Raw genomic sequence first — 25,275 nt, 5'->3', positions numbered from 1 at the left:
ATTAGAGCTTCACTAGCTCTGTTCTTGTAATTATAGAGCTGCAGGAAATCTCCAAAGCACAGACTGACAGCGAGGATGCCATTTATTTGTATGTTTGACAAGACTGTGTTGAACATCTATCTCTGAGAGGCTTCTTTGATAGCGGCTTTGAGTAGGGGGAAAATTAAGGATGGCAAAGGAGGAAATTGGTTGCAACGTTCAGTAACACAAAGAGCAATTACCTTTTTTATTTCTTTCTTTTTCATTTCCTTTGTTAATTGCATGTCTTTTTTTTTTTTCCACTTAGAAATTTTGTCAGCTACATGACCAAACAAAAAGACATTTTACTGTCTTAGCCTTAAATTCTTCATCATTTCAACATATTATAAGCAGCCAAATACGAAGCCTGCATTGGCGAGATTCTTGCGTTTTCCTTTTGAGTCACAGACCAACTCAGCTTTTGGCTGTGTAGATAAATAATGTTCATTCTCAATATGTCATAAGAGAAAATCAATTCTGTAATGCATCAGTGGACAACTGGGTTGCAAGGTGCCTGCCCTGCACTGCACTGTATTCATTAAACCCTCTTCGAGGTGTCAAATGAAAACGGACCATCTATTAACACCAGCTCCACATTTTTATGAAGCAGCCATGATGAAGAGCTTTGTTTTATTTCATTTTCATTACAATTAACACTGTCAATTAAAAGGATGTCATGCAGCTGATAAATGTCATCATGGTTACTGCTCCTGTGAACAAACTTTTTGTGAATCGATAATGCCATTATCTTCCCCAGACAGTTTCTGTGCAACCCCCCCACCCTCTCCTTTCCATTTTCCTTTTTGTCAGTATCTAAAAATCATTTTGTCAGTCAAAGTCATTATTTAACCCACTTTCTAGTTTCATCCTAGCCTCCAATAAATTATCGGTGGTTAGCCTGAAATGACTTGGTGAACAGCTTCAGGAAGTTGTTTCCAGTTAACTATACTAAACTAAAAATATTGTAATAAAAATAGTGACGTCAAGTATGGGGTGGGTTTGAGATGAATTACATGAAAGTCATTTTCAAGTACATTGTTGCCTGTTGCATAAATGTTTTTGTTTTGTTGAAACAGTGTGCAGGTGTGTACAGAGTTATGTTGTTGGCATTGATTGTCATCTGTTTGTGTGTGTCAGTTTATTTTTGATACCAGATTTAATGAAGTGCTTGAGGATGATTGGTCAGACTTGCCATGCAAATTAAGGGTTAGGTGTGTCTCATGCTGACACCTACACATACACACACACACACATACACAACACAAATGCAGATCCTGATTAAACTTGATATGTTAGCATGGAAACCAATTAGGATCTGTGAGAATTCTGAATGTGACAATAGTGTACATGTGTATTTGAGCTGCGACAGCCGTAGTGTGTGTATGTGCATGGGTGTGTGAGACAAAGACAGACAACAATGAAAGCAAAGAGGAGCTAACACTGTTATTGAAGGTGATTTATTATGCCTGACAACAGAAAGTGGGTTTGCAGATGAGACAAACGTATTTCAGCAGTTCTTCTCGCGGTAATTCTGTAATAATTAGCCAGCGTGTGTGGAAATGACCAGTGTTTGATCCATACGGTCTTCATGGTGGGTTTTTTTTGTAGGAAGGGGGCCATGCAGGGGCTCGGGGTGTCTGTCAACCTTCAGTTATAGCTAAATAATGACTGTGCTAATGAAGATCTTTTTTATTCCTCCAGACAGTCAGACTTAATGAGAACCTTAATGACTAATGAGCCATGGCCATTTCCCACCCCGAAAAATCTCCATACCCAGAAGTCAAAGGGGCCCATTAACAGTGGGCAGCTGTTTGAAGAAAAAAAAATGTACATTTGCATATGATCCTCAGTTCTGGCTTTAGGGTGAAAATGTGATGGTGATGGAGGCAGACAGAGAGCAGGCAGAGTGGTTGTGAGTGCTATGCTACTACACAGAGTGCTGCTATGTAAAGTCAGATGAGTGTTATTACTCTTTCTGTTAGTGTTGTTTCTTCTTCTACATTTCCTACAACTGCTGCTAAACTCAAAGGCTCCACATGAAATAAACATGGACCCCACTGTCCTTCTGTTCCCTCTCCTCCTCTCCTCCTGTAGTTGGGACGACAGCAGCTCCGTGAGCAGTGGTTTGAGCGACACCTTGGACAACATCAGCACGGATGATCTGAACACACCTGCCTACTCCGCCGTTAGCTCATCACGCAAAAGCAAAGGAGCTCAGGTAAGGGGCGCAAGCTTTAAGCTTTAAGCTTTTTCAGCTTTTTCTGATGTCCTGTGGGGTCACAGGGTTCATGACCCACTATGTTCCAGTCTGAAATAACTCCCATGAAATGTTATACCAGCATGAATTATCATGACCGTTCTGATCTCCTGAGCCTTGTGATTTTAGTTAATCCAAAGCCGCACTCTACCTTATGCCAGTCAACTGTTGCTATGCTAAAATGCTGCCCCAGAATGGTGAACACTGGCATCATAAGAATGTTGCTATGCTAGCATTACCATTCAACTAAGAGCACCCCAACACTTAATTTCTGCCCACATCATACCATAACCGTTAGTATTGGTGGCAGTGGTCTGAATTTTATTACTGGTTTCCAGCTTTGTGGTGAGATACCACTCAAAACACTGAGTTCTGCATGAAGCTTTCCATGTTGGAAACAAAGAAATGGCTGAATCCCTTGTCAATCAACAATTGAAAATTTACAAATAGCACCTCTAAAGGATGCTCTGATTTTATTCTCTGACCTCTGATGCAGAAAGAAAGTCAGCCATACAAACTGGGCAACAGCTCTTCATTTTGAACTACCACTTAAGTAAAACTTTATAAAAAGTTGGAAATCGAATCTCAATTTATGCATAAGGAAGTTTAATTGCTATATCTAATTAAATTCTGTCTTCAAATCAGTTACAATCATTTTGGTTTAGCATGAGACCAAGGCCAGTCAGTGTGTGAGCTCTGAAACCATAGCTGAGGGAATTATATTCAGACTTGAAGGCCACTGTTCAGCTCTCCTCGCTGGCTCTTGCTCTGCTCTGCCAAGTGCCTTTGGCCCCTCATGAAATACTCAACAGCTTGGGCTCTTAAGAGAATCTGGTGTTGCTAGGGAGACAGGCCATCTGTCAAGGTAGGCTGGTTATCGCTGTGGTGTTTTTCTGGGTGTGTTTGTATGCATCCCAAAAGAGGAAAGCTGGACATAGGTGATTCCAAAGATAGCTACAACTTCACACACAGACACACACCCTGCTGCTCTATTTGTGCCAAGTAATAATATTTCTTTGTGGTCACTGCATATTTTTAAACTGTTTCCTGAATTCATGTTCTACGCTATTAACTGCAAATAGTTTCTTTGTTTTGTTTGGATATTTTTTTTTGTGCTCTCTGTAATTTTTTTTTTCTTTCCAGACAAGTTTCACATTAATTGAAGTTATTTTCAGGACGTTAAGAATCCTGTAATATGCTCCTGTCCTCAGTCTCAGAGAGGAAGCAGGTCCAAGCATGCAGAGCAAGAGGTGAGCAGCAGTTGGGCAGGAGCGGAGGACCTGAAGAAGGTAGAGGAGGAGCTTGACACAAGCATGGACCCCAGTAGCGGCTCCTCCCGCTGGAAGCCTTCCTCGTCCTCCTCTTCCTCCCAGGCACAGGGCCAGTATGAAGATGCCAGTCAGAAGGCCGCTGCATTGGCCCAGATGTCTCAGACAGGCTCGTGGAGGAGGGGCATGACAGCCCAGGTGGGGATCACTCCACCTAGGACCAAGGGGACATCTACCACCCTCAAAACACCAGGTACGAGACTCACATGGTTTTTGTTTTTATACTGTAGGACACTGAGGAGACAGAGACAAAGTGCAGCTGCTGTCACATTGTCCAGGTTACTCTTCAGTCCTTTTTCTTTGGTTTGGAAACAGTCCGATTACATTTGTGTTCGGAAACCTTGCGCTTTGTTCTTAAAATTTGAACCCATAAAGCAAGTTTAGCAGTTTTGTAGCAGATAAGTATTGGTTTCCAATGGGGCCTAGCTGTTATAAATGATTCCTCTGGCTGTTGGCCAGAATTTATACTAATTTAGCTTCTCCTGCTGCGCGACATCACAGGTGATTACAACAAACGCTGGCCCAAGAATCTGCTGAGAGTCATGTTTTTCCATTTGTCAACATAAGTGTTTATGCAAATTGACAGGCAAAACTGATGACGCTAAGGCCTCAGAGAAGGGCAAGGCACCTTCCAAGAGCTCGGCTGGAATCCAGCGCTCACCCTCAGATGCTGGGAAGAGCAGTGGAGATGAAGGCAAAAAACCCCCCTCTGGCATTGCACGCCCACCCACCACAGGCTCATTTGGATACAAGAAGATCCCAGGTCCCACTGGCACCCTAATCACCTCTAGCGGTGCAACGCTCGCCAGCGGCTCAGCCACCCTGGGCAAGACGCCCAAATCCTCAGCTGCCCTCAGCAAAGGCACAGGCATAGGCGGTGTGCGGAAGACCAGTCTGGATGGCTCGCAGCCACAGGATGACGGCATTCTGCTCAGTTGCGGAGGCTCAAAAGTGACCCTGCAATACCGCTCTCTACCCAGGCCTGCCAAATCCTCCAGTGGGGTGGCAGCAGGGCGCAGCGGGCATCGCTCCAGCTCTAGCAGCATCGACTCAAATGTCAGTGGCAAGTCGGCTGGTGGGACAATGACGCAAACCGCCACCAAACGTAGGGATGGGAAAGTTGGCTCAGACCGCTCCAGTCCCATCACAATAAATCAAACAGACAAGGAGAAAGTGGCAGTGTCTGACCAGGAGCCAGCAGCAGGACTATCCACATCCCCCAAGTCCAGCCCCACCTCCACAACAACAGGCCAATCAGGCCTCAGGCAGCCAGGATCCAAGTATCCTGACATCGCTTCTCCTACCTTCCGCAGGTCAGACAACCACAACATACTTTCTGCTTTCATCCTTGTCTTCGTCCTTCACCGTGTGTGTTTCTATGTCAATCAAACATTTCATCACATTCCTTTTCAATCCCTCGATAATTAGCAGTGAACTGTTTCTTGCAGGCCAAGAAATCATGCTTTTAGGTGCAATATCATTGTCAGTCTTTTTCGAAAGGATTCAAAACATTTATTTCAGAAAAACATTCCAAGGACGTTCTCAGTAATGATGATGACCTGTTGTGAGTTTTGTGATGCTCAGCAGTGCTTTCCACATGCAGGCTGTTCTCCACTTCAGTAGCAGATAGGGACATTAACTGGCGCTCAAGTTATACTGTGGCTTAAAAGAATATTTCTTCTCTTATATCAATTTTAGATGTGGTCGGCTTCCCAAAATGAATACAAGTCACTTAATAAATCAAGTTTAAGTACACTCATTGAGTGATTTGAGGGAGAGAGCTTACTTGGCTGCATAGCCAAAGGTTGCCATTACATAGCTTGTTTCCTGGTGTAGGTGATAAGCCACTGCAGATGAAACATAGCTTTACCCTGAAAAATGAAGGTCTAATGGGTTTTAATTTCAGCTCAACTTCAAGTCGGCAAGTCCTGATCAGAACAGACAGAAGACAGGAGTTTTTTGGCACACCATTTCCTGACTCATTAGAAGCATGTATTCAGCCAGCGTGTCCAAACATCTGTCCCAGTTGATTTGTCAAGCTGACCCGTTTCATCTGCATGTGTTCAAGCTTTTTTTTTTTTTTTTTTTTTTTTTTGGGTTTTCCTTCAAGAAAGTATCATCTATATATTTTGTGTGATTGTGATGACAGACTGGGACAGGTGACAGCAGAGTAGCAGGGTCTGAGCATATGTGGGAGCGGCATACAAAGCTGAGTGGCCTAACAGATGAGGTTATTTAAAGTCACAAGGTTGAAACAGGCAAATCTGTGAAAGTAGATGTGTCGATGTAAATTACTGAGAGTTCACAGATGAAATGAGGTGGAGTTAGCTACCAGGGATACATCTGTTCGGAAGTCCGGGGGTTTTTTGGTCACACTTTTTCACTGTATCTCGGATTTGCTTCTTGATGCTTGTGACAAATGCAGAAATGCAATTCTAAATATAGTATACAATATACTTTTTCAACTCCAAAGTGTGCCACAGTCCTTTAATTTCCAGTATGGATCTTGCAGATGCTCATCACTTGTCTTTTGAGCATGTCTGAATGACTGCACCCACCTCTCTACCCTCAGATTGTTTGGTACCAAAGCCAGCAGCAAGGCCAGCTCTCCGGGCACGCCCGACTCTGGCAAGTGCCCCTCATTACTGGGCAGCCCCCACGGCACGCTGGCAAGGCAGGCCAGTCTGGACTCGCCCTCCTCTGGTACGGGGAGCCTGGGCAGCGCTGGTGGCATGAGTGGTGGCAGCAGCCCACTGTACGGTAAAACCCCAGATTTGTGCACTGACTCCCCGGCCTCCAGCCCGGCCTCTGGCCTCTCCCTGCCCTCCAACGCTCGGCCCTGGCCTGCCTGTAGCTCATCAGCTGGCAGCAAGGACACTCTGAGCTGCCAAAGCATGACCAGTCTGCACACCAGCTCTGAGTCCATTGATCTGCCGCTGGGCCACCACGGGCCAAAGGTTACACGAACCGGCAGTGTCAAGTCCACCCTGTCAGAGGGGTGAGTAACAGGAAATACGATTGGGCTGAATCGTATTTATTGTTTCATTTGAGAACAGAGACAAATAGTCTATCTTCTTACCCTAAGGTATAGACACACCGTGCAATAAAAAAACAATTATCATTCGAAAGAAATCGCTCATTCAACACACAGTTTGGTTGATTTTCAGTTTATTTTTCTGGCATGGTATTGGTGTTACCAAAAATATAAACATACAACAGACCTAATGGCTGTTCCACCTTGTGAGATCATTATATCAATAATACTTTATATAACAATCCTTTTCTCAATTCAAACACTTTTTAACTCAACAATATCTTAACCTGCTTATCACATAGGCTGCACAGTAATCTTAACTTTGTGTTAATGGACACATCCAAAGACACTGTTAACCCATGTCCTTACAGCCATGCCAGAAAAACCAGCATAATAATTCAAATCATTTCAGACACTCATTCCCATGAGAAGTCTTTATTAAGGTGTTTCCATTGTTTTGTCCACACACTGTGCATGCAGTACACAAAAACAGGGCACAAGTTTATTTTTCCTGATTAGCGCAGTTTATGTCTCAAAAATGAAACAATTAATTTAAATATTGTGTTAATGTGTGTTGTCTGTTGTACCGTGAACATCTTTAACATTTTCTCCATAGAGTACATCTGTTTGCATACCGTGTGTGTATGTGTGTGTTTCAAAAGTCAAGTTTGTAAAACTGTGACCAAAGTCTTTTTATTTGTCAGCCAGCGCAAAAAATCAGCAGTGTTTTCTGTTTCATCTAATTCACTCGTCCTCTGTGTTTTAACAGCATGCCTCTTGACAGAAACACGCTCCCCAAAAAGGGACTGAGGTACAACTCATCATCTCAAGTTTAACTATTGTTCTTTTTGTGCATTCACACAGATCATAAAAACACGTCTGCATGAAAATACCAAGTTTTCCAGTTATACTCTCATGCCGTTGTGTGTGTGACGTGGTGTGGCATCTACAACAGCAGTGATTCCCAACCCGTGTCCTAAGCTCTTCCTTGAGAGCATGTGAAGAACTTGAAGAGGGGGAAAAAAAAAAAAACGGAACTAGAAATAAAACTCAGCCAAATAGGAACAGCAGTAGGGTAGAGGATTGTCACATTATATTGAGTGACATATCACACTAAGGCATAACTAAGTTGGTTGAAATAATAGCATTAAGAATGGTAGGAATACTTCAGTCAAATTTTTTGCGCACCAGGTAATTTTCCGTTTTCAAGACTATTTTCAGATGTACTTCCATTTATCTAACTTCTGTTTACGACCAGTGGAGTTGCCCCCTCATGGTGATTAGATAAAATGCTGGTTCAAGGCTCTTCAGCATTGGCTCCACATTAGAGATCCAGAGTCAACATTCACTTTTACATATAGTCTGTGGGATAAACATATCAAAACAGTATTTATTTACTGCGTAAATATTCAATGGTTAAAATAACTGAGAGCAGAGGTTGGGAAACACTGATGTGTAAAGTCAAAAATCTTGAGATGATGCGGCAGTCATATTGGAGGACCAAATTTTACCTGTAAATCAGATTTACTCTGGGGTCTTACACTATAAATATTTTTTGAAGACTCCATACTGTAATGTATGTACAACATACTAAAATAATAATAGCTCATGATATGAATTTTGGAAAGGAGCTCTTGAAGCCTTCATGAGGTGATAATTTTTAAGCAGTGCAAATGTTGTTTGGACAGCTTGCCCATTTACTGTCTGCTCTTCTGTCTACAACATCATCCTTTTCTCATCCCATGCAATGCTAGAAATGCAGCAAACACAACCACTATGACAGAGCAATTCCTCCTCTGCTCCCAAAAATGGCCTGAACATTTGATCTGTTACCAAGGCGAAGACAGCTGAGTCAGTCCAACATATATTTTGGATTTAGTTTGGACTCAAGTGAGAGAGACAGAAATACCGTAACCCATTCATCACAGTACCACAATCTCTGCAGGGTAACGTCTCTCCAGCCAATTATATGTTACAACTGCACAGAGCCTGGATGGGGCATGCTGGTTTCAAAGCATCCTTTCATTTTGATAGCATTTGGTGCTCATACTTTATTGTGTCTAAAAGCATCCGATCTAATGTTACACCCAATGCCCACTGGAAGCGACATTCAGTTCAGGCCGCGATGTTTTTCTTCCTCTGAAGCACCAAAATTTTACAGTCATCGCTTGACATCTCTAAACAAATTAATTTTTTTTCCTTTGCATGTTGATCTGTAAATGTCCTACAAGACTAATAATTACTCCTTTTAGTTATTGAAATAAGCATGCTTATCCCACTAATGGGCGTTTTTAGAGGACTAAGCATACGGAGTCAGATGCTGACCCTTGGATATTTCAGTCAGTTCTCAGCTGCACTAAGGGGATACTGCTGCTGTGTCATACCATTCAGAGCAAGCTTAGACACCCAATCCCTGGTGGAGAGAATATGAAGCGTGAGGAATGCAGAGAGGGGTCAGATTTGACAAGTATAGTAATGGGGTTCATGGAAAAAGACGCCACTGAAAAGGGACAAGTGTAAACTCAATTATCATCCTCAGAGGATTAAATATGGCCAATTGTCATGGGTGCGATAAGTACCTTCTGCTGCCAAGCTACTTTGGAGCTGAGGAGAGATGAGTGGCTGTGTGTCTGTGTGTGTTTGGCAACTTTAAACCAGAGGAGCAGTGTATGTGCATATAGTATATAACTGAATGTAGGTTGATGTATGCATGTGGAACGTCTGTGTGCTGTGGCTGCATGTTTTTGCTCTCTGCACTCATTGCTTCTATTATTAGCACCACACTCATCACCACAAAATGTCTCGACTTAACCAGTAGAGACTATATCTGTTCACAGCCGTTTTTGCCATGACCTCACATTTTCTCTGAATGTTTCAGGTATCCTCCATCCTCACGGCAGACATCGCACGAGGAAGGGAAGGAGTGGCTGAGGTCCCATTCAACAGGGGGGCTTCAAGACACAGGCAGCCAGTCCCCACTGTCTCCACCAGGAGCTTCTTGCAGCACCACTGGAAAATACCACTACTCCAACCTGTGTGAGTGCAAACACTTTCTGTACCATATGGGGAATCAGTATCTTCAGTGAACATGCTGTAGGAAGTGAATGTGTACTGTTAGTGTTTTCTGTCACTTTCAATATGATAATTTTTTTTTATTATTATTACTTTCATTATTATTATTATTATTTTTTACAAATGAAGCCCATTTAAAGTGCAGCACCAGTAACCAATGGTGAAATGAGATTGGCAACATTGTTAGCTTCAAATGGGATCTTGGTTCATGTGAGAATGACTGATCAGGTCAGATGTCAGTGAGGAAATATTTAACTAAATTTTTTATCCCTCTGTGTGCAGTGAGTCCCACTAACATCAGCCAGTATAACCTGCCATCAGGCAGCAGCAGTATGAGCCGCTCCAACAGCATCCCTGCCCAGGACTCCTTTGACCTGTATGGAGAGGGTCACCCACTGGGTGGCAGTGCAACTTCCTTGGAGGAACGACCACGGGCCATCAGCCGCTCCGGCTCATTCAGGGACAGCACTGATGAAGGTGGAGCATTGTCTTAAACTTTCTCCAAAATGAGAGTTTACCATTAAAAAGCCATGAGAAAAGCGCTCCCAGTCATCAGGTTCTTTGATACCAGACTGGACAAGTTCTTGCTGTGACTCAGCTGGTGCGTCGCTCTGTTCTGATATTTTTGTGGCTTACTTACAAAGCTGTTATTACATCTATTGGGAGGTTAGCTTTTTAATGGGAAAATGGAATGGGATTTCTCTGGCCTTTTATAGCTTATGTAAGAAGTGTTACATCATCTGAATGACTCCCACAAACCAATTTCTAATCAAGTCAAGTTGGTCATCAAGAATAATTACGAGATTCATTAAAATGACATTAGAAGTCCTTGATGGTCAGTATCAGTAGAATATTTAAATAATAATTTAATATTTAATCTGTAGCGTATACCCAAGATTTTTACATGTACAAGTATTTAACTAAACAATAATAGTCATTCTTTACTTTCTGTTTACAGTTCATGGATCCTCTTTGTCCCTGGTCTCCAGCACATCCTCCCTCTACTCTGCTGTAAGTAGCTGACAGCTGTTATAACTGAATTTCCAGTTCCTCTGCATTACTCTCTCAGTCTGCTGCAGTGAACTTCCAGTAAATGTTGTCCATGCTGTACATTTTATCAGGTGATTATCTCACAGCGTAATGTTTCATGATCCAAGTGACCAAATAGTCTGAAACAGCGAGCTACCAGTCTTTGCTAATCAAAAACAGATGCATAAAAAAACTAACGATTGAAGTAGGACAGCACAGGGTAATGCAATCTCAACTAGTATTTCAGGCTTGTCCATTATGTTTCTGTAGGAGCAACACACCTGTTTAGTTTCATGCTTCCAAAGTAATGTTAGTAGATGAAACAACACTCTGGGAAAGTGTTGGATTCCTAATTGCACTGGCATCTTAACAGCAGCAAATTAGTTTTACCAAAACACTACTTCTTCCATCCATTTCCAGTTGCACTTTAAAACTGCAGAGGAAAGGCCTGGATGAAAGTTACATAGTTCATTTAGATGGTTTCCCCTCAGACTGAATTAGTTTTATGGTTATCATAAACAACTTTTCATTTTGTTTTTTCTCTTCAATGCCAGTGATTTTAATTAAAGTTTGATTTCATTCTTTTTGTCTCCCTTTTTGAGCATCTATGGCATTAAAATGTTTCCCACAGTGCATATTCTAATTCATTTTTAAGAGATACTTGATTAAACACATCACACAGAGTCAATATTTAATATTTCATTAACTCTGTTTGCTTGTTTCTTTCAGACGGAGGAGAAAGCACACTCAGAGGTAAGAGTGGGCGACAGTTCAGCCATCTGTCGGCATGCAAGCATCCTTTTGACAGCTTTCTGCTTCACGCCCATATAGTTGCAGACATTTACAGCAGAAAACTGCCCAGTGGTTGTACTCTAGATGGGTGGTGGCAATCAGGGTTTAATGCCTCACCCCCACAGCCTCTGAGGGCACCTCAGAGATGTGGATTCAGTCCAACACACCGTGTCATATGCATGTTTCTGCTGCTTTTTAGGTGACTGCTGGTTGTTTTTGTTTGTGTCTTCACGTTTTTGCATCTCTCTACTGCCCTTAAACTGTAGTGAGAGACATCTGTTTGTGTCAATCAAAGCGTAAACAGTGATATTAGTAAAAGCCTCTTTATTTATGTTGATTATCATTTAAACCATAAACACAAGGATCTATAATGTATGAGGTCCTATAATAAAGCAGTTTAACCCTATGTTGCATTGCTTTTTTGAATTCAATAAAGCTTTATTAATTTCATCCTGATTATAAATAACCACACATCCCTAATGTGCTACATGACTAATGTAATGTACTCATTATAAAAACTGAACATGAATATATATATATTGCATGTCCTGGCTTTTTGCTCTTTTTGTTGGGCTTCATCCAAAAATGTATCACTGATTCTTCTTTGATTTTCCAGTTTTATATTTCGAGGATATACTTTCATTCCTCAGTGATCTTTTTTTTTTTTTTCTTTCTTTTCTTTACGGCTTTGGTTTAAGTGCGGATCAAACAGTAAAGGCAAATACACAAATACATCAGTTTGAGTTTTAACCCTGCCAGATGGATAGAGTGTAGTATTTTTGTACACCCACAGATCAGTCACTGTGCAGTATGATGAACAAAACTTGAATTCGTGAAGATCTTTTATAACCTTTGTGTAAAAAACTGCAGAAACGATAAAACTGAAAAACCTTTTCTAATCTTTGTCACTGTCACAATTTGTGCAAATGTCATGACATGACTGTAAATTCATATTTATACCAGGTATTGTTTATTTCCAAAATAAGCACCAATGCTAAAATCTGAAATTATGAAGACCATAATACCTTCTTGTGCCATCCATTGTGGTAGATGCTGACATCTGGCTCTTTGATATATCAGGTATTTGCAAATACTATTTGACCCAGGTGAGAAATACTTACCTGTAGCTCCTGCTTTGCTGATCAGTGTCTAACATGAGCAGACCTGTGCCTGTGAAAACCTGTCGTCTCTCTAGCCACATCAGTTCATGCTGTTTGATGGGGGCATGCAACATAGTGTTAATTTGTACTCTTTTTCTTTTCAATCAAGGGCCAAACTGTCCAAAATTCCACGGTAATCCCCCACACTTTTATGTTCACACTTCACCCCAGTGTCTTTACACAGTAATACCATGTACATGCATAGTTTTTACATCAGAAATTTCAACAAGGGAGTTGCAAGTTCAACACCTCTCTGTCTTATATTTCCTTCATGTGTTCCAGGAGTGTTAACCACACCTTTGTTCTTTCTCTCCCAACCAGCAAATCAGAAAGCTGCGTCGGGAGCTGGATGCCTCTCAGGAGAAGGTGGCAACCCTGACGTCTCAGCTGGCTGCCAATGTGAGTTTGTTGTCCTCACTAGATGCCCTCAAAACAGCCGGCTCATTTGCATGATAACCTACTGTCAGACAGCTTTCACGAGAATGCTCTGGGAGGGATACTAATCTTTAACATGGACACTAATTACCTCTCTCTGTGATGATGTGTCTATTTAGGCTTTTGATTGTTTGATTTTGTTAGTGTGTGTCTTTGCACTCTTGTCCTTGGAATGGACCTTTGTGTGTCTACCGTACAGCAGGTATTGTCTCTTTGCTTTTTTTATCTGTCGGCAGGGGCTTCATTAAGAAAAGGGGACTCTCCTACAAATTCAACCAAGCAGGGAATATCAAATCAAGATAGAGAGGCACAGAAAGAGAACAGGGAGATGAGGATAAATGAATCCACAGTGTCATTTGTGGGTGAGACAAGAGTGAGATAGAGAGACCTCCAACTCCCAAACGAAGTTGCCTTTGTACTGAGATTCAGATAGATCGAAAAATTGCCATCGTCATTATCTGCCTCAAACTCAATGCCAAGTGCCTGATCAAGCGTGGAGCCAGACTCTTCGGTCCGATGCTTTGATCACAAAGTTGCTCTGAGCCAAAACCAAAAGGCTAAATTGTGTGCAAACTTGTCGAATAGAATACGGAAACATGACTTTATAGAGGAGTAATTTAGGGACACTGAAGTAACTTGAAGTTTCTTTGGTTCTCAAAGGAGTAACCAACCATTAGAAAAGCTGCAACAACTCTTGTCTCCTTTGAGTTTTCTCAGGCCACAGTGCTTAATACGAGATGTGGAGTCAGTTGAGACAAATTGGTTCATACATATTTAAAACATTCTGGTTGCATTGCATTCTGCTCTGTTTTTCTGTATGATTGCTGTGAAAGGGCAACTCTGTGCAAAAGCTCTTATTCATTTGGCATTGCTGCTTCGGTATGCTGCAACATTTAACTGTCAAACTATGCTATTACAGGAAATATCTAATACACCCAGTGAAGTGCATTACTTTGCACTAATGTGGTTACTGGCGGCCAGTAAATACCGACCAGCAAAACAGAGGATGACTAACTGTTAAACAACCAGCTTTTCTTGAAATGTGGTCTTCAAGTAAATGAGTTCACACCTTTTCTTTAATGTAATGTAATTCTCAAACTACCATAACAGTGTACTAGTAAGTTGATTTCGATGTTAAATCAGCTAATATGTAAATTCAATCAGTTTGACTTAACTGTGTTGTTGGGTCTCCTGCAACGCTGTCCGTTCACATAGCTTCATCAGATGACAGTAGACGTTTTATCAACATTACAGAGGAATTGTGGGTGAAAAAACAATTTGCTAACAGTTGGCCTGCTCTGGGATTGAGCTAAATGTCATCAGCTATCAGCAGCCTGTCAGCTATCAAACACTGGTGAAACACAAAGTCACTGACTGGAGGCTGATGATAAGGGCAATTCAGAGTATCAGCTAAAATCTCCAACACAACAAGGTTTACTGTAATGTCTTATAGAGAATCACTGTGTAAAGTAGTGAAATAAGCAAATCCCAGCAGAAAAACAATTTCAATGTGAAGTATGTGAAGAGATTTGTGCATTTTGATTGCATTTCAATGTGAAAACAGAGAGCCCCCTCTGTCGTCTTGCAGTTAATGATGCACAAGCCTTGCATTTCAAAATATCAGACTCACTGAATACCCAAGTGGATAAGGTGCCTTTTTTTGTTTGTTTTAGTGGGTAAGTCCGCAGTCCAAAAAAGTTTGCAGTGTTCATCTTCAGAGACAGTGTTTTACAAAGCAATAAAATACAAAACATAATAATGGATGAAATTTAATAAGTAAGGAGTAAAGCCAATAAAACTATGCTGAATTAATTCCTAAATTATTTACATTTTGAAATGCACCATTAAAAATGTCTAAATCCCAGACAGGATTCAAAGATATAAAATGATTTAAATAATAAGAGTCTGATAGAGTCTGTATCAGGTTGAATAGGTAGTATAAAGAGGGATCATTTTCAGCTTTGGCTTAAAATACAGTTCTGTTCTGTTGTACATGATTTGGGATTGTATTCCAAGTTTGTGCTAAATGCTAATGAAATAATGTTTTACTGTGTTTTATACTTAAGTATAACAGTCATAGCTTGTATTGTTAATGGCTTGTGCATGAATATATTTTATAAAGAGAAAATAGTGAAAGACAACATAAGTATAAGATTCAGTTTCTCACTGAAACTGCTCAAGATACTGAACAGCTTAACAGCCTAACAGGGTCACTAAGCATTGAAACATCAGTGGAAAAGGCTACCGGACACGTCTCACTGTGCCAAGCCATATGCTAACAGAAACTCATGTGTGCTCCCACTTGAGATAAAGAAAAGAGAGAAAAAAGCACATGTATGGGCCATGTTACTCTGAAGCTGTATCTCACTGTATCTTCGTGACAGCATGGTGGGTTGCTGGTGCTGTAAGCCCATCTTATCCTCCTAGTGGGGAGATTGACTGTATGGAAATGTCAGCCTCAGCAGCCCTGACATCTTCTCCACCCACCGGCCGAAAGGAGATGCTGACTGACTGGAGTGTGTTGTAAGACATACCAGAGATGGGGTTGAATCATGTCTATTCCTGCACACACTCTCACACGAGCATATATTCCAATAAAAGTACCATCCTTAAACAGATCTAAATATATGAATACTTTAAAGGCACACAGCTTAGTGTAAAACTGGAACATTCAACTGTAGAAAGACTAAGAGTTATGGTTTTTAAGGAGAAATCACTCATTTCATGCATCTTACATCCTCATTGTGATGAATTATGAAACAAATTTCTTGACCATTTATTTTTAATGAATTTATGCTATAGTATGTAAAGTTTAAAAGTATTTTCCATTTTGTAGTGATTTCAATTTATAATCTCATTGGTTTAAGAAGAGCTTCAAGGTTTTCTCAACCTACAGAGGAAGCATATCGTCCTTTAACCGCTTCAACAAAAAAAGAGCAGCAAAGGTGAAGCCACAAAGATATTTTTAAAGTTCCGTATTTTAACCTTGCCTGTGTTTTATCTGAAATGTTGTATCCATACGGGGATATACTTGTAGTTGTAAGAACCGAAGTTTAGTTTTCTTCTCCTCTCTCAGGCTTCTCTGTGGCGCTCTAGAAGCCACAGGTTAGTCAGCCAATCAGAGGAGAGGATATGATCCCCTCTCTTAATACCTGGCTGTTTTCTAAATGATCAAATAAAACACAAAGAAGACCTAAATCCTGCCGAGTAGGATGATGGTCCAGGTGAATGGGGTATTCAGAAAACACATGGACAGCTACCTTAAGACTATACATGACCTTTGAAGAAAGACACAGGGAGGATTTTGTGGAGAAATGATTTCCTGAACAGTCTCATGTATTCCCATGTTAACCTTCGGTGGCTAATTCTTTTCCACACAGGCCTAGAGCGGAAATCTGTGGTGATTGAGGTTATCGGATCTTGATCTCATCTCAGTTGCTGTGCCACTGCATACGTAATTATTATTTTGTTTCTCTGGGTTTGTTTTGTTCAGGAAATTGAATTTGGATCATCAACAAAGCATTACAGCTATATCATACTGCGGCTGTACTCAAATAAATGACTCCCGCATTTATATATACATATATATATATATATATATATAGGTGTTGTGTTGGATTAGGTACACTCCTTCAGTGCATATTTGTTTTTGGTCACAGTGGCACAGAATTGATTGCTGGTTCAGTTGGCTCAGTTTTCCTGCTTCTCTGCTGAATCAAGTTTAAGAGATAAATGCACTCCTCTCGTTCCTCTTGGACAGGGTTCCCCTTCTCCCTCCATCCCTCCCTGGTCTTCTCCTCCTCCTTTTCTCTGGTCATTACCATCCCCTCCCCTCCTTGCTGTCACGTTTAAAGGCTGTAGGCCTTTAAACGTGACTCCACGTGACTCCACAGGCTTAGTTGTGAAGCCAGCACTGTGCATTGTTTGTCATCTGTTATAGCCCCTGAGAAAAGGCCACATCTTCAGAGGAAGTGAGGAGCCGCAGTGATATAAATCACTCCTCATCATCTAGCTCTCTGGTTTGGCCTACCGTCAACCTTTACCCTGGACCTTGAGGTTCAAGGGTTGAATTTGGCCACTGGGACCCGGTCCCAGGAGCAGCACAGATGGTTCAACCATGGGACACATCAGAATCTGATCAGCACCTCCTTTGGGGTGAACAGGTGGGCTGGGGGTTGTAGAGTCAGAATTCACAGGTGGAGTTGGAAAGAGATGTGACACTCAGAGATGTATTGGAACAGTTGGCATTTCTAAAGGTCAGGACCTTCGCTGATGCAGCCAGGGACACAGCAGAGAAGAGCCAGTACAGGGGGCTACTCTGTGTGTGTGTGCGAGTATTTCCGGAGGTTTTAGAGTCTAAAGTTCTCACCAGGATATGGATGAAGATTTTGTCTGTTGTCTGTTTCAGGCCTGGGTTGTGCATTTGGGAACAAAGTCTGTGAAATTTGGTTCATAAAAGTCCTTGAAAGTATAATCAGATTGTCTGTGCATGCGCATGTGTTTGTATATCTGTGTTTGCATAAAGCAGAGATTGTCTGATCTGTCTGGGCATGCGGCCCACCTCTCTGTGACACGCCAGGCCTGACAGGTGTCTCAGGGTCTCTAACTGAGGGTGGGAGGATGAGCTTGTGCTACACACATGCACATTTTATACACAAGTACACACTCAGATCTCAAACAAATTCAGTCACACCACAGGTTCAGTGGAGCAGATGGCATGACATTGCAAGCCTCTCTCTCTCTCATCTGTTCCTTTGATATCAACATCTTTCTCTCAGCATTCCGTTTTCTTGAATGTGAGTTTTGGAACATGGTAGTTGCATGATGGGAAATTCACTGCAATAAAATGCAACAGTGAGCACTCCTACCGAACTCTGTTATAATGAACTGTTTTTTTAACAAGTTCAGTGTGAACTTGCCCTTGAAATTTGAGAGAGACTCAGAAGTGAAAAGCAGCAGTGGTCCTTTATAGTGCATAAAGAGCCTCTTCAGAGAGACTCAGTCAGAGTCTCTGGGCCTTCGGGCAAACACCAGGTCTCGCCTGGTCCTCGGTCCTCTTTGGCTCAAAAAGTCATTCCAAAACAGACCAACTTGTTCATTCTCTGTCCAGGCTTTTCCTTCATAGAGGGACTCTTTAAATAATTCATAGTGAATATTGATTCACACTGTGGCAAGCGATAAATTGTGTTTGGAATACTTTTGCATTAGAACCCTTGTAATGAGAAACCCACTTCCACAAGTTACGTGTTTATGTTTTAACTCCGCAAACAGAATAAAACATTTTATTTTTCATTTCTTTAGCACTTTAAATACAGTTTGTTGACATTGTCACTTATTATTAAAGTGCTTCTATTTTAGCTTGTAGCTTGACCATAAACCAGCTTTACCATAAAAGTGCTGATCTGAGAGATGGTCTGACTCCCGTTCCTGCAAAACCGACTGGGTGCCATGTGAACCTATACCACTGCAGCAGCTAAAGGCTGTGTGCTTTCTCTGTGTCTGTCTACAGGCTCACCTGGTGGCAGCATTCGAAAAGAGCCTGAGCAACATGACCTGCCGCCTGCAGAGCCTCACCATGACTGCTGAACAGAAGGTACAGGAGAATGTAAAATATAGTGTATAGTTTTAGGGGGGAAAATGATTTGAGGCAGAGTAGCAGCGTCACTCGTGGAGCTTACCAGCAGCTTAAAGTGTTCAGTTTTACACAGACAAGGGTTCAACATGCTCCACACGCCTTCAGCCCAAAATCCAGCGTTTCCAGAAATCCTACACCATATTCCTGTTTCTACCTCAATATTCTGTTTTCCAACAGGTTGATTGTTTTACTGGAAGAAGGTCTAAGAAGGGTTTCATTGGTACTGAAATGCTTATACACAACAGCAGCAGTATGTTCAAAATTACACCCCTGCTCGCAAATAATGAATGCTTCCTTCTGTTCAAACACACATGCAGACAAGCGCAGTACATTGACAAGCTTCGGCAGCTTTTTAATCCTCTATAAATTAAAGCAGACTGGGATCTGGTGGGATGTCTTTGTCAAACAAGGCCGTCCCAACTTTTAATTAAAGTGGTAACCCTATCTGCAGTCCTCAATGGGGTTTTGGGGAAAGGCAGAATATGAAACTCCCTCTATCTGATCGTGTTGGTTCAACAGAGAGGAGAGGGTTTTTTTTTTTTTTTATTCAAAGCAGGTGGTGCTGGCTTTAGGGCAAATCCACTGTGAGACTCATATCTTCTTCAAAATTCTGTTCCCTACTTTTTGCCTTTCATTCTCTCCCACTGAAAGCCAATGGCAGTGACGAAGCTGATGCATTCATTCCAATAGATTTGTCATCCTTTTTAAAAATAACTCGGGCTGGTCATCAATTCTAGCGTTGTTCCATCTGTTTTATGTCGACTAGAAAGATTACATTTCTGTGCTGAGCTTAATAACACTTCTGTCTCTGTCACTCACTCCAGGAGTCTGAGTTGGCTGAGTTGCGAGAGACAATAGAGATGCTGAAGGCCCAGAACACAGATGCCCAGACAGCCATCCAAGTGGCACTGAATGGCCCTGACCACCTCCACAAAGGTAATGAAGGGAGCAGCAGGAGACGGTGGACCAAGCTTCAAATTAACGGATGTTTGGAGAGGCTTTTAATGCTTCAGTGTTTCATGAGTGGAGGCATTTTTAGCCTGATTGGCCTCAGAGGGAATTAGATCCCATGATATTTGATGTTCCATTTTGGAAAGTCTTGATTAGTCATGGAAACAGCCTGAATCGGATGTGTAATCAGTTTTGTCAAGGACCTTTCAAGTGTCTACTTATTCTGTCGGTGTTTATTCAAGCCAAGCTGAGCCCATCGCAGCTGAATATTAAAGAGAAAATGGCCTCAACCCACACATTCAGCGTCCAGTGTACCTAAGGTTGTCTGTCATTTCCAGACCTGCGGATTAGACGGCAGCACTCATCTGAAAGTATGTCCAGCATCAACAGCGCAGCCAGTCACTCCAGCATGGGCAGCCTATGCAAGGATGCTGAAGACAAGAAGAAGAAGAAGAAAAGTTGGGTAGGTGAAAAAAACAAAAAAACAAAAAACAAGGAGCCAGTCAAGAACCACAGAATGCAGGGGAGTTTAGTCTACATCTGGACAAAAATATATCCTCCTTAGTTTGGAAGATATAGAGGTTCTCATTGTTTCTTCTGACAGTCTGACAGTTGGCTGATCGTTGCCTGATATATAACAGATTGCAGGTAAACAATGCCAGTCTCTATGGTGGGTACAGACTAGTTGGGCTTAGGGCGTGGCTGAGGGATTTACAGAACCCTGACCTGATTTATAATAAAAAAAAAAAAAGACTTACACAGTTGCCTTTCTACCAAATGGGAACTTGAAATAAAACTGCAAATGGTAATACATTTTTTGCGAAGACTTTTAGGTCCCATTCTTCTTTAAGGGGGGAAGTGTGTGTTTGTACATATTTGAGGCTTGAGACTAAAGGGCATGTTCAGATACCTGAGGGTCCACAGGTGAGAAACTAACTCATCACGATTTGCCATCATGTCACAGTTGCTAGGTTACAGTGCAGAAATGGCACCTGCTGAGTGCAGGAGCACAGGAGTCAACTATTCTGCAATTAATGTTTGAGATTCACTTGGAATTTCATGGTGACATCACAATGCCGATTCATTTTGACAAATATAAAGTGACCACTTGCATCACAGACACTGAAGCGCTACTTGAATTCAGGAAAACAGTCACCCAGAGGTTTGAGAGGAGCATGTTGAATCATTAACAAGTGGGAAAATCTGAGCATAAGAGAAACACTCACCTGCCTCAACATCTCAACATCTTCTCTGAGAAGGGCTCTTAATCCCTCAATTTGTTTTGAGGTTTAAAACAGCAGGTGACAAATCTCTATTTCTCAAAGTCTATGACAAAGTTTACTTTTTGCGTGTCTCTTTTTTTGTCCTTGGTGTAGTTCCACCTGCTTTTGGGATGGAATTTAGACAAGCAATCGAGACAATCCAAATTTGTTTAATGCAATACCCGTCTTCTGTTCCCATTCTACTGAAGAAAAGCAAGTCAAATCTAGTCAAAAAAAAAAAAAAGTCTAAAAATGCACGTCTGTGATCATAAAACTCTCTCTTACTCTGCCCTCTTCTCCAATGTTGCTGCATATTGCTTTGCTCTATAATAGTAGCTTACTCTCCTCAACTCAAAGCTTATTTGCTGCAGCCCCTTGAGTCAGACAGATGACATATTAGAAGTTCCATCACAGCCAAAGAGGGCAGAGCCAGAGCCGGTTTTCAGTCCCTGCTGCAATGCAAACAGCCTGCCCTTGAAACTGAAACACAGCCCAAAAGTTCAGCACAAAGTGTGACACTGAAGACTGCCGTGTTAAATGAGAACCTGAAAAAATTCAAGTCACCCTCATGAATACAAACCAATCTCTTATTTAAGCAGCAATTAATTATTCATTTGCATAAATTCTGCTTTGGCGCACACGAGAGTGAGATGAGGAAGGAGCTGAGCAGAGGTTTGCATGATGTGACAAGTAAACAGAAAGGCTTAGGCTGATTGAAGCAAGGCAACAGCAGCAGGATGACGTCGTGAAAAGGTAAATGCTATTCAATAAATCAACAAGCGTCTGAAGCAGGACATAGACTCAGTATTACCTCCCTGAAGTTGATAACTGACTGTGGACATATGTCCCTTCAGAAACATATCCAGTATTTTTTTATTATTATTATTTAGGAAACAGTCATATACGATGAATGGTTACGGTCCACACCATGTTGTAGCCATTGCTCTGAGCTTGGTCTCCCTGATTTCAGTCCCAGCCTGCCTAGTCTCTCTATAACTCTAATACATAATATTGAAGGAATAAAATTATTCAAAAGAATAATAATAAAATGCTAAATACTTGAAACATGAGTAAACAACATACAGGCATTAATACATAACATTTTTCCTCTACAAAACTTGTGTGTTGGTGTTTTATAATTTTATATTTATTTACATAAATATATATTTACCAAAAGTACTGTAGTTTGCATTCTCTTTATGCACAATAATGTTTTGGTTTTTGTTTGTTTTTCAGCTTTGTTTTGTTTTTTTCATATGCAAGTTTGGAAACATGCTTTGTGTAAATTGCTGTTTGCTTGCACTGCATCTTTATGAAATGTTATTGGCATGAGATGAAAAATCCTCACTGCCTTCAAATTATCATGTGACTTTTTATTTCCCTAACATTTTGAGCCACTAGCATATGAAATAGCTTATTGCAATTTTAAGATGTCACTTTGTCAATAAGCTTTTTATTGTAAAATTTATCTTTTTTAAAGTGGTGGCTAACCATGTGGAGATGAAGGCTGGGAATAGCGCTGTCACATAAAAAGATCCTTTGAATGTAATAATAGTAGGGCTCATCAACTTTATCATCAGCCTTGCAACAGTAACAACTGTGTTCCATCAGAACAAGTGCTCGGTAAACAGAGACATTTGCAGCAATTAGCTGCAATCAGCAGAGGGTTTGCTTTAGATGGGTGAAGGGAGTGTGAGTTTGTGTGGCTTAACGCTGAGTGTGTTCTGCATCTTCAGGTGGCTGATTCCATCCCAGCTCAGGTCAGTGGTTTCCAGAGTGTCTTCTGTATGTTTGCAGTGGTTGTTCCCCATCTCTCCTTTTCCCTCATCCCTCCTTCTTCCCCTCTCGTGGAGCAAATTCTTCGCTCTCTTTTATGGAAACGTCGGCATGGAAACAGCAACCCTCCTTTCCTTGTGTCTCTCTTCAGTCATCCCCTTTTCATCCTCCCTTGTTCATCTTAATTGCCTGTTCAGCCCTCATTTCTAGGCCCATTAAAAAGCCTGACCTCCCCCTCTACATCTTTCATTTCCATCTCTACTTACGGCCTTGCTTCTTAATTCCCTCTTTGCCTAAACCAGAGAGTGACCATTGCTTGGAAACAGCACAGAGTGATCTCCTGATCTAGCAGGATGTGACATCAGAACGCCTTTTTATTTTTTATTTTTTGGTAACGGACATGGTGTGACCAAAGAGACTGGTGCACGTTGATAATGACACCTTTGCTTCTGTGTGTTTATGTTTTGCATCTTGCAGTTGCGCAGCTCCTTCAAGCAGGCGTTTAGCAAGAAGAAAACCAAATCCCAATCAGCCCACGATGAGATGGAGGAGATGACTGACTCGCTGCCATCCTCTCCAAAACTGCAGCATGACAACAGGCAAGGCAGCATCACCACGCTGCGTTCTTCGCCCTCCACCACAGAGTGAGTTTTCACATGTCCAGCCTCCCACAAATATATCTACACCTGCCTCCAAACTCATGACGTTGGTGGTTAGAAGCAGCTGATAGAAATGTATTTATAACTGAACTCAATTGGATTTTTGTTTCTGTTGCTTGTCCAAGTCTAATTTCTTTTCACTATTATTTCACTGTTTTGTTCCCTCAAATGTCTTAATATCCTCTCCCTGCTTTTCTTTTATCTTTTCTCTGTTTATACTCCTCCTAACCTCTACCCACCTGCTGTAGCAAGTGCATTTGTGAAAGCAAGTCCTCCCCTATTTGGACGCCAAAGGAAAGGCAAAATGGTCATGTGGTCTACAAGCACAGATCTCGGTAACAGGCATTTGTGTGGCATGTGCAGTGGGGTGTGATGGTGTGACTTAATTTTACATTTTCATGCTGCAAAAACTCTGGCATGTTAAAAATGATGACTTTCCTTTCAACACAAACTGGACCAGGAGCCAGTCTCCAATCCTCCAGTTCAGGAACGGTAACAGTAGGTTGAAAGCAGTAACACTATTCCCACTATGCTGATGGAATTTGTCTTAGTGGCACTGCAAAAGAATCAGTGTGTGGCTTTGTCACCGAAACAGCAATAACCATGCAAGTACTATGCATATCTGCTGTGCTGTGTGGCAGCTGGTCAGGTCAGTTCAGCATTAAGGCGTGTGATGAGGTTGTCTCCAGGGCAGAGCATGTGGATGTTTTGAACTTTAAATGGCATCAAGTGTCAAAGATTTCTGCAGTGATTTTTGTCTTGATATTCTGCTATTTATTGTTAGTAGATTTATTCTTGCTGACAATGCAAATAACTGAATCTCTGACCATGTTAATGGTAAAACTACCACGCAGCTTAATCCATAAAGCAGGTCTTCACTGTATTGCAGTTGCTGAAATCGTATAACTACAAATGTTCCTGAGGAGTTCCTCAAGATATTAGAATAAAATATATCATAGCAACCTAAAAATTATAAATATGTATGCGCATGATGGGAGAACATCTGGAAAAGGTCTTTTGCAATATTCCTTGGCTGAACAAAAAATCGGGTGGGATTTGCTGTCCCAAATGCATCACTTCCCTGTTCACCTCCATGTTGTACCTGCTCATGCAGCTTTCTCTGACTCTGCCGTCCCTCTGAACTTCCAACTTCAGCGCTCTTAATTCCTTTTTGGTATAACCCTTGAGGTGACCCCTTCCTCTTCCATGTGTGTAATCCCGGTTGCAGGCTGTGTGAATGCACCGAGGCGGAGGCAGAAATCATCCTCCAGCTGAAGAACGAGTTGAGAGAGAAGGAGCTGAAGTTGACAGACATTCGCCTGGAGGCCCTCAGTTCTGCCCACCACCTTGATCAGATCCGAGAGGCCATGAACCGCATGCAGGTGAGGTTTCACAGGCAATCTTTATGGTAGCAGAGACGTGTGGCAGTTTCTCTATGCTTGATGCAAGTTAAAGTAGAACAATGTGTTTAACTGCCTATTTGCCAGATGAATATGGTGCTGAAAAACAGAACCCCAAATTTCTGCTTTGTATGAAAAGCTCTTATGATCAGTTCTTCGGAAATATGAAATGTGAAACCATAAATTTCCTCACAGGGACAGAAATACCTTTCGTTTTGCAGCACTTTCCTCTCCTGTGGAGGGAGACAGGCAAAACTTCACTCTGTCCAATTTATTTGGGCTTAAGTGCTGTGTTTCTCCCTCAAGGCACTTAAACAAGACTGCTACCAGTTAGGAAGTTAACAATGCATTTAGTGGGTTAGTGAATGGCTGACAGGGTACCAGCGGGGCACCAGCAGAGCTGAAGGCAAACGAGCTGATGTAACACACAAACATGGACAAAGAGCTTCTTCTATCATATCTACAGA

The 25,275-nt window shown here is 41.6% G+C and overlaps 1 protein-coding gene across 4 annotated transcripts in view; it reads left to right on the top strand.

Annotated features, from left to right (window-relative positions):
- The window catches only part of nav3 (neuron navigator 3), a 178,950-nt gene that overhangs the window by 143,762 nt on the left and 9,913 nt on the right, over positions 1 to 25,275 (top strand). The window contains exons 14-33 of one of the 4 annotated variants that reach the window (XM_029494728.1): positions 2,113 to 2,236; positions 3,487 to 3,796; positions 4,190 to 4,916; positions 6,176 to 6,601; positions 7,407 to 7,448; positions 9,516 to 9,673; positions 9,992 to 10,186; positions 10,668 to 10,724; positions 11,451 to 11,491; positions 12,800 to 12,823; positions 13,012 to 13,089; positions 18,635 to 18,718; positions 19,585 to 19,696; positions 20,050 to 20,178; positions 20,228 to 20,238; positions 21,478 to 21,483; positions 22,710 to 22,733; positions 23,227 to 23,393; positions 23,657 to 23,743; positions 24,637 to 24,790. In XM_029494728.1, the coding sequence (XP_029350588.1) occupies positions 2,113 to 2,236; positions 3,487 to 3,796; positions 4,190 to 4,916; positions 6,176 to 6,601; positions 7,407 to 7,448; positions 9,516 to 9,673; positions 9,992 to 10,186; positions 10,668 to 10,724; positions 11,451 to 11,491; positions 12,800 to 12,823; positions 13,012 to 13,089; positions 18,635 to 18,718; positions 19,585 to 19,696; positions 20,050 to 20,178; positions 20,228 to 20,238; positions 21,478 to 21,483; positions 22,710 to 22,733; positions 23,227 to 23,393; positions 23,657 to 23,743; positions 24,637 to 24,790 (2,956 nt within the window). The remainder of the gene's footprint in view (positions 1 to 2,112; positions 2,237 to 3,486; positions 3,797 to 4,189; positions 4,917 to 6,175; positions 6,602 to 7,406; positions 7,449 to 9,515; positions 9,674 to 9,991; positions 10,187 to 10,667; positions 10,725 to 11,450; positions 11,492 to 12,799; positions 12,824 to 13,011; positions 13,090 to 18,634; positions 18,719 to 19,584; positions 19,697 to 20,049; positions 20,179 to 20,227; positions 20,239 to 21,477; positions 21,484 to 22,709; positions 22,734 to 23,226; positions 23,394 to 23,656; positions 23,744 to 24,636; positions 24,791 to 25,275) is intronic. The other 3 variants (XM_029494730.1, XM_029494729.1, XM_029494731.1) reach the window with 3 other exon arrangements.

This window comes from Echeneis naucrates, chromosome 23, assembly GCF_900963305.1.
Source record: "Echeneis naucrates chromosome 23, fEcheNa1.1, whole genome shotgun sequence".
Classification (NCBI taxonomy): Eukaryota; Metazoa; Chordata; class Actinopteri; order Carangiformes; family Echeneidae; genus Echeneis; species Echeneis naucrates.
The sequence above is the reverse complement of the archived record's forward strand: the minus strand, read 5'-3'. Positions and strand labels throughout refer to the sequence as shown.